Source organism: Trifolium pratense, linkage group LG2 (assembly GCF_020283565.1).
Source record: "Trifolium pratense cultivar HEN17-A07 linkage group LG2, ARS_RC_1.1, whole genome shotgun sequence".
Classification (NCBI taxonomy): Eukaryota; Viridiplantae; Streptophyta; class Magnoliopsida; order Fabales; family Fabaceae; genus Trifolium; species Trifolium pratense.
The window spans coordinates 39266263-39276532 of NC_060060.1; the positions used below are offsets into that span (position 1 = coordinate 39266263).

Below are 10270 nucleotides of genomic sequence, written 5' to 3' on the forward strand. Positions count from 1 at the left end.
GATTAGTCGGTCATAGGGCCGGATACCGAGTTTTCGAAAAAAAAGAATTGGAAATGAAATTTGATATTTGGATTAAGTTGTCTTAAACTTACAAAAAATTGAATTGATGGTAACGGTTGTTGAAATGACTAATTTTTAATCTGTCAATAAAATAGTATGACCCTGATGGAGAATGTGATATTTGAACATGCGGTTCAATAAAATGAGGGTATGATGATATTGTGCCCAATGAGATGTTAAATTTGGTAAATTGAATTGACGGTATAAAATAGATGGATTGCATTGTCTCGGTGACCCTACTAGAAATTATGATATTTGAACCTATTCGGTATCCGGATAGAATTGGAAATGAAATTGATATTTGGATTAAGTTGCCTTAAACTTACAAACAATTGAATTGATGGAAATGAAATTGATATTTGGTATTAGTTGTTGGAATGACGAATTTTTGGTCGGTCAGTCATTAAATATGCAGTTCATTCAAGATATGCTATTATGCTTTGTAACTATTCTTAATTTGACTCTTGAATCACTACTACGTCTTTCTCTTTCCATTTTTTGATATTTTTCCGATGGATTTATCAAATTGTGATTATGTTGAGCAATCAGAGACCTTGTTATAAACTGTTGACCAATATCTTAGCGATAAACTGTTAACCTAAGCTGGTGTCTATTATTATTATTATTATTATTATTATTATTATTATTATTATTATTGATTCAAACTGATCATTAAACCTCTCAATTAAACTAGAATTTGACTTTTAATAACACGAGCCTCTATGGAATTGATACTATTTTATTACTATAATAGTATCTGTATGCTTACGGAGAACCTGTCATGAACTTATGAGATATTTTTGTTGCTAAAATTACTTATAAATACGAAAAGAAATTAAAGAGTACTTTTTTTTCATCCAACAATTACATTATCTTATTTGGTTTTCAATGGCAAAGATTGAGTTGGGCCCCAACAAAAAGCAAACAACTAAAAATCACAGGATGAAGATAAGAAAAATAGGAAGAAAAAAAAAAGGTTGAATAATTCATAAATCATGATCATGCCAGTTGGGAGCTTTATTTTTTTGAAGCTAGCGATTAATTCCTGTCTAATCTTGTTTGTCGTTATAGCTTTATACTATTATAGACACTTTGGAAGTGTTCACCTATAATTTGTCCTTTTAAAGGATACTTTTGAGACAACAAAGTAAATTTCTCAAAAGAAAAAGAGAAATCTAAACGAATTATCGATCAGTATATTTTTAATTATTGAATTTTAAATATTATAAGCTATTAAATTTGGTCTAATAATAAGGAATTTTAAATATTATAAACTATTAAATTTGATCTACTAAATAGTAAAAGCACATCTATGTAAAAATTCGAGTTTCATAAAAAATTGTAAAAGTATTAGTCTCTCTAAAAATATTTCAATTGATAGGAATATTATATTATGGTTTTGTTTAACAAGTTCATATTTTGAACTTATATCTTATAATTTATAAGTTCAAAAAAAAAAAAATATATATATATATATATATATATATATATATATATATATATATATATATATATATATATATATATATATATATATATATATATATATAGGGGTTTTCTAACTTAGACCCTAGTTAGGTCTAAGTTAGCAAGGTGCACCTTTTTAATTGGACCAAAATACCCATTCTTTTTAATTAATTAACCAAAATACCCATTAGTAGACGTAGATCCAGTGTCGCGCGCGTACCGAAGGACCATGGTTACAGACCGTTGATTTCCATCAGACAGCCAACATCTGATCTCATCAAGACTGTCTGATCAATCAGACAGCCCAGATCATCCTGATCCATCAGATTCCAGCGCCTGCGCCACACTGGATTACACCCTGGAGAGAGAAAAATTTGCTTTTTAAAAGTAGGACACGTGTCACACAATGGTTGGCTGGGCGTGATTTTTGTTCATTTAATACTTTGAACTCAATTATTTCGTTGTAAATTAATTTTTTATTTTTTTATTTTTATACCAAAATTCATAATTTTTTTTTGTCTACAAATAGAGACTTGGTTCGTTTGATTTGGACACCGAAAAAAAAACGCAATTTTTCACTACCTTAATCTCATTTTTTGTCTACTAAGTACGTTACTTGTGTGTTGTAATTTAACACGCACCACTCAACCAACTCACTGAAACCATTATACCAGGAAAATAGTAGATAATATTCTGGAACTTTTGGTATATTTTATGAAATTTTTGGAGACCTGAAACTATTTTTAGTTAATTAAATGAGATAAAACGGTAATTAAAAACTAATGTTTGCTTCTGAAACCATTTTACTGGTAGAATGGTTGCACATAGTTATATTCTGAAATCATTTTACTGGTAGAATGGTTTCACTGAGTAATTTATTAATTGTGTTTGCTTCTGAAACCATTTATCTGGTACAATGGTTTCAGAGAGTTGTAATCTGAAACCATTTTGCTGGTAGAATGGTTTCAGTAAGTTGATTATTAGTTATTTGCTTCTGAAACCATTTAGCTTGTAGAATGGTTGCACATAGTTGTATTCTGAAACCATTTTACTGGTAGAATGGTTTCAGTGAGTAATTTATTAATTGTGTTTGCTTCTGAAACCATTTATCTGGTACAATGGTTTCAGAGAGTTGTAATCTGAAACCATTTTGCTGGTAGAATGGTTTCAGTGAGTTGATGTAAGGTAGTGAAAAATGAGATTAAGGTAGTGAAAAATTGGGTTTTTTTTTCTGTGTCCAAATCAAACGAACCAAGTCTCTATTTGTAGAGAAAAAAAAATTATGAATTTTGGTATAAAAAAAATAAATAAAAAATTAATTTACAACGAAATAATTGAGTTCAAAATATTAAATGGAAAAAAATCACGCCCAGCCAATCAGACAGCGACACGTGTCCTGCTTTTAAAAAGTAGATTCTTCTCTCTAGGGTGTAATCCAGTGTGGTGCACGCGCTGAAATCTGATGGATTCGGATGATCTGGGCTGTCTGATTGATCAGACAGTCTTGATGAGATCAGATCTTGGCTGTCTGATGGAAATCAACAGTCTGTAACCATGGTACTGCGGTACGCGCGCGACACTGGATCCGCGTCCATTGATGGTAATTTGGTTAATTAATTAAAAAGAATGGGTATTTTGGTCCAACTGAAAAGGTGCACCTTGCTAACTTAGACCCAACTGGGTCTAAGTTAGCAGCCCCATATATATATATATATATATATATATATATATATATATATATATATATATATATATATATATATGACCAAAATATATATATGGGTGGGAAATTTATAGTTCCTATAAGTTGTTTAACTATGCTTCATTTGAGTAAATATTTTGGGTTGTATAATGTGAGGTGAGGTGACGCATCAGTAGAACTTACTAAATTAATAAATAAGGATAGGATAAGTTATGAAAGTGAGTTTATGTCAATTGAAATTGAAATAGTCAAAATCATTTATATTTTAATTTTTTTTGTTTGGTTTTCACCACTAGCTAGTATTCTGACCATGGATGTCCCGGAGTACATTATGACATCAAGTGATTCTAGCTTCCTCGCGATTGCAGTTGTGGTAGATTGAACTGTGATCCTCCCTATCAAGTTTAGCGCCAATTACTACTGAATCAACTAATAATTTGTATTTATATCTTAATTATTGATAAGCTATTTAATCAAATACTAAAGTTATTAAATAGATTGGTATTGGCTTGGTACCTGGGAGTGTGCTCCTCTTGAGGTCTGAGGTTCGATTCTCTTTGGCGCCAATTTGGATGGGCTAATTTAGCTTCTTAAAAAAAAAAATTATTAAATAGACTCTGTGCTTACTCCAGAACCTAAATGATCTATTTTAATCAAACTTGACTAATGCGGATGCTCAAATTTTGATCTAACAAGCCAATGCCCGAAATCAATAATTAAACAAACGCGCCTAATCATATAATTTAAAACAAAATGTACAAATTATCTTTTTAGTCTATTTGTTTTATGTCAAGTAGCCCGATGATTAGAAATTATACCTTAAGGTGAATAAGTAGGATGACCGGGTTTAAAACTCCGACTCCTTACATATATAATACAATGTCTCTATCAACTGAACTAAGTTCACGAGAATCTATCATTTCAGTTTGTTTGTATACAAATGATAAATAGATGCACAAAAATGTCTATTTTTGTTAGTTATTTTGATACTCGAATATATTTTTAGATAGTTAAATTAATATTCAAATATATTTTTTATTATTCAATTTAATCAATGAAATCACAAAAAAAAAAAAATTAAATAAATTTACAATTTTAATACATTTAAAAATTTAAAATTAATATAACAAGTTCCACTTTCACAATCATAATGACTATTTGCCCAAAGCAAAACAAAACCATAATTAATCTTGAATATATATATATATATATATATATATGGGGGCTGCTAATTTAGACCCAGTTGAGTCTAAATTAGCAAGGTGCACCTTTTGAGTTGGACAAAAATACCCTTTCTTTTTTAAAAAAAAAAAAAAAAAAATATTGGCGCTGATCCAGTGTCACGCGCCTACCGCAGGACCACCGTTACAGACCGTTGATTTCCATCAGACGGGCAAGAGATGATCTCATCATGGCTGTCGGATCAATCAGACAGTCTAGATCATCCATCTCCATGATAAGCCAGCGCGTGCACCACACTAGATCTGCGCCTGGAGAGAGAAAATTCCATTTTAAAAAAGCAGGACACGTGTCAACTGCTGGGTGGTTGGCGTGTTTTTTTTTTCATTTAATACTTTAAACTCAATTATTTCGTTGTAAATTAATTTTTTATTTTTTTATTTTTATACCAAAATTCATAATTTTTTTTTGTCTACAAATAGAGACTTGGTTCGTTTGATTTGGACACAAAAAAAAAAACTCAATTTTTCACTACCTTTAATTATCTTTATATAATACTGTGAAACCATTTAGCTGGTAGAATGGTTTCACAGTATAACTCTCTGAAACCATTTTACTGGTAGAATGGTTTCAGTGAGTAATTTCTTAATTGTTTGCTTCTGAAACCATTCTGAAACCATTTAGCTGGTACAATGGTTTCAGAGCGTTGTACTTTGAAACCATTTCACTGATAGAATGGTTTCAGGGGAGTTGATTTTTAATTGTTTGCTTCTGAAACCATTTTACTGCTAGAATGGTTTCACAGTATAACTCTCTGAAACCATTCTTCCAGCTAAATGGTTTCAGAAGCAAACAATAGTTTTTAATTACCGTTTTATCTCATTTAATTAACGAAAAATAGTTTCAGGTCTCAAAAAATTTCATAAAATATACCAAAAGTTTCAGAATATTATCTAATATTTTATTAGAAACAAATAAAAAAACAATTGGTTTCAGAGTACAAATCTATGAAATTATTATTATTATTTGTTAAATGGTTTTAAATAATCAGCGGAATTTGTGAAAATAATTTCATGACTTGAACTAGGGAGAGTGAGGTACACAAGAGGGTTCTAAATAATTCATAGTACTTTACATAAAATTTTGGAAATTTTTTATGGAATTATAATATTTTTAATTACCTTTTTACTCATTTAATTAACTAAAAATAGTTTCGGGTCTCCAAAAATTTCATACAATATACCAAAATTTCCAGAATATTATCTACTATTTTATTATGAAAAAATAAAAAAAAATAGAGCCTCCCTGAGGCCGCACGCGCCCCCACGCGCCGCCGGTGAGAGTGGGCGTGGGCGACGCGCACTGTTCATCGTCCCTCCCACCCGTTTTATTCAGAAACCGGTCGTGCGACCCGGTTTTTGACCCGGGTCGATCTCCCTCAATACTCAACGAAACTCGACGTTCCTTATATGGATTTTGATCGTTTTTCAATTTTACAAAGGTTTCCGGTATTAGTTTTTGAAATCGGCGTTCGATTCTCACGTAAAATGAGGTCGAAATTTGGAAGAAATTTAAAAAATGTAATAGTTGTTCTATTGTTTCAAAAAAAAAAAAAAGGGTATTTTTATGATGCAAATTACATACATGCCCCAGTTGCTCTATTGTTTCAAAAAAAAAAAAATGGGTATTTTTGTCCAACTCAAAAGGTGCACCTTGCTAACTTAGACCTAACTAGGGTCTAAGTTAGCAAACCCCTATATATATATATATATATATATATATATATATATATATATATATATATATATATATATATATATATAGTACAGACAGGGCATCTTTGGTGATTATTCTCATACTAGAAAATGCTCATTCATCATCTACTAATAATTACACTAAAATAGACATATTTCCATTTTTAAACTGAGCACCACTCCTCGTCCACACATCTCAACAATATCATAATTTATCTAAAGTACTTCAAAATAAATAAAAATAATAAATTTGGTTGCACCAAACTGTTGTAAAGTCAAATATGACAAATTGGGTAACATATTCTTTTTTTTTAGATAAGTTAAACAAGTGTTTTATTCATGAACTCAGACAAAATACAAATATCATAATTCCATAAAATCGAAATAAATATCTTCAAATAAGCATAATTTTGAAACTCAACAACCAGTAGTAGTCCCACCTTATTATGGACATACTATATTGACATTAACACATAGTAGACACTAGTAATACTTTATAAACATAAAAATTAATTTATCGTAACTATATGCGTCGACATTGTGTCTGCATTGTTGACCACACACTGAACACATCTTTAATTTAAAGTGTCGTTGCAATTCATACAACAATCACCGTCAAAATCACTTAATCACATTCAATTTGAAGAGTCGTTGTGAAGTCAAAGTTGCTAAAGTTGCTAAATTGGATAATAAGTGTTTATTCATGAACACACACAACATACAATTAAGATTATTCCATGAAAGAAACATAAATATATACCTTAAAATAAGCATAATTTTGCAGCTCAACAACCAGTAATACCTTATTGAACATAACATAATGGCACTAACACATTAACACGTAGACACCAGTAATACCTTATATATAGATAGAAAAATAATTTATTGTAACTATATGCATCGGCATTGTGTCTGTGTTGTTGACAACACTTAACACATCTTCAATCAGAAGTATCGACGAATAACCTTCAAAACAACTCGATCACATTCTCAACCGATGATGAGGTTTGAGAGACTTGTAAGTAACAGGCTCAGTAGCCATTTCTTGAGAAACAGGAGCAGTGTCCTGTTTAGCTCCCCAACGTGTCTTACAAGGAACATAACTCAGACTCTGATGATTCGAACACGGCTTCACTTTACATTGAAAATCATAACAATCTTTCTTTGATCTTTGATTAGGAAGCCCAGGAATGCAATTGTTATTAACATCCAATATCTTAGATTTCAACAAAATCCAACATGCTGGATCAATTGCAGTGAAATAATTATTCGACAAAGACAAATTTCCATTGTTTTTTATCCCAGGTAGAACACAAACACTTTCAGGAACAGTACCATAGAATTTGTTTGTTGCCAAATTCAAAAACTGAATCTTTTCCAAACAACCAAATGAAGCTGGAATAGGCCCAGTTAATGAATTTTCACTAACATCAAAAACTGTTGCTTTTTTCAGATACCCAATTTCAAATGGTAAACATCCTTCAAATTTATTCCCTAAAAAAAGCACTTCAGTTAAAGTTTTCGAAGCACCGCCGATACTTCTAGGAATTTCACCTGTTAATTGATTACGTGCAAATGTTAAGTACCTTGCAGGGGTAGACCCGAAATTCGCAGGTAAATTTCCGGTGAATTTGTTGTTGTTGACAAAAATTACGTCAAGATCCTTTTTAAATAGGTCTGATGGAATAGGACCTTGTAGATTGTTGAACCTGAGGTCTAGAAAAACTAGATTTGTAGCTTGAATAACTACTTCCGGAAACACGCCGACAAATTTGTTGTTACTAAGGTCAAGTTCGTAGAAATAAGGGAATTTAAGGATTTGTGTTGGGATTTTATCTGAGAAGTTGTTGGAGTTTACATGGAAGAATGTTAACTCTTCTAATTTGTCTAAGAGACCGGTTAATGGTATATTGTCACAGGTTTTACCTGAGAGTCTTCCTTGGTTTAAGTCCAATCCAGCAACTGCTTTTTGGCCATCCGTTGGGTATTTGCCACAAAGGATTCCGGTAAATTGGTTACATGTATCTTTATTTGACTCAATCCAGGTTGCAGTGATCTTATTTGGCTTGACAGTTTTAGCGAATTCGATAAGTACCCGGCGGGCCCTTTCTAGTCTGTAGGTGGGGCGCGGTGGGGGAGTTTGAGGAGGAGGACAGTTTGGTTCAGGTGAAGGAGCGGGGGAAGAACCGCCACCTCCGCCGATGCCGATGATGATTTCTAGTGTTTCTCTCTTTGGTTCTGTTGTTAGGCCTAGTGCTTCATATTCTGAAGTTGCTATATGGTCTTGTGCATGAATTATGATGGATTGAAAGTGAAGCAAGAAAACACATGTTATTGCTAAGAATTGAAAGGAAAGGGACTTTGTTTTTCTCATTTTGATTTGGATGAGATGATGAGTGAGATGAAAAGATGGATCGGGACTATATATAATATATCATGTTATTGATTATGCCTTATATTGTGGGTGTGGTTTCATGTGGTCAAGTTCTACGTATTCACATATTTGAGACATCGTTGATCATTCAATTAATATCAAACGACTTAGACTAACGTTTGATATTTTTAATTATAAAATTTAAAGTAAAATTTGTTTTAATCTAAATCATTTGATTAAAATCGAACGATCATGAATGTTTTGAATGTGTAAACTAGTAGACATGTGTGATTGCATAGTATTCAATTTATATATTGTGAAACTTTATTGCAAGACTTTTGGGAGTAGAAAAGTCAAGACTCGTGAGTTTGAGGTCTATGATGGGTCTAAAAAAACAAATATGATATATCACACTTGTGATTAGCTGTTGCACTTTCTTTTTCTGGGGACGACAATTTTTTCATTCAAATATTACAATTGGTTAGAGTGGTCTTTAGGAGGATACTAAGGTCTTTTTCTTTTTGATAAATACTTGGATTTGAGGGTGTGGACAAACTCTTGTTATGTGGCCTACCATGTGATTATTTTATAGCTCAGTGTTTAAACATTAAATCATGACTCTTTTGAGACTTGCTCATGTGTTATTAGTCTATCTTGCTTTTTTTTTTCCCCTTGGTACAAGATATTTTCTACTACTATATCAGTAATTCTCCTAAATCAAAAGTTGGGCCTCTTTTTGTAAAAAAAAAAATATCTGGCCTTCTTTTCATGCAAATCGTGATATACTCACTTATCGGAGGATATTTTAAGGTTTTAACCATTTCTAATTTTCTAACAATAATTTTTTGACAGAATATGCTAACGCTAATAAACATTTAGAGAGTTTTACTTCTTGCGTTGCTTAAAAATCCTCATGCACCCCCTAAAATTACCATAATAACTTTCTTGGTTTTTGAGAGGCGAACACTGCTCGCCGCCTGAAAAGCAAGTGTGAAAAAGATGTGACCGTTTGGTCACCCTTAAACTGCAGTCACTCCATTTGAGAAATTTAAAAAATAATATGTTCGCTATGTGATCAATTGTGAACACTGTTCACACCCTAGATAGCAAACTTTGTGTGCGTGTGTGTGCAAAAAATAAAATGTTCGCTATGTGATCAATTGTGAACACTGTTCACACCCTAGATAGCAAACTGTGTGTGTGTGTGTGTGCGCAAAAAATAATACGTTCGCTATGTGATCAATTGTGAACACTGTTTACACCCTAGATAGCAAACTATGTGTGTGTGTGTGTGTGTGAGTCACAATCCAAGCATCATGGAGCTCATTGAGTTGAATGCAAATGTAATGTTACTCTAAAACCTTTCTTATTTGATTTCTTAAGCATTTCGTTTCAATCACGTCAAACACCTAAAACTGGCTCATTTCGCATTTTAAAGTGTGAACGTGCATGAGGGCATTCGCTTCCTAGTTAGTGAACAACTCTAGGATGAAAAAATGTTATGCAAAGTCTGATAATGGGGGGAATGGTCGAACGGGATATGTTACACTTGGATGTCAAAGAGGCGGTGAATATATGGAGTACATCCACAAGGAAAGGGAAGAGAAAACAACGAAGTGCGATTGTCCATTTAAAGTGAAGAGTTATCTGTTAAGAAGCGGACGATGGAGTTTAAATGTTGTCAACGGGGAACACGATCACGAGATGAATGAACATTTTCAAGGTCACAAATAT

At 32.2% G+C, this 10270-nt stretch overlaps 1 protein-coding gene across 1 annotated transcript; it reads right to left on the reverse strand.

The window, feature by feature from the left end:
• Window positions 1–6844: 6844 nt before the first annotated feature.
• On the reverse strand, window positions 6845–8813 carry LOC123907274 (uncharacterized protein At4g06744-like). Its single transcript, XM_045957469.1, has one exon. It carries the CDS (start codon window positions 8534–8536, stop codon window positions 7145–7147), a length of 1392 nt encoding a protein of 463 aa, XP_045813425.1. The 5' UTR covers window positions 8537–8813; the 3' UTR covers window positions 6845–7144.
• Between the last annotated feature and the right edge of the window lie 1457 nt (window positions 8814–10270).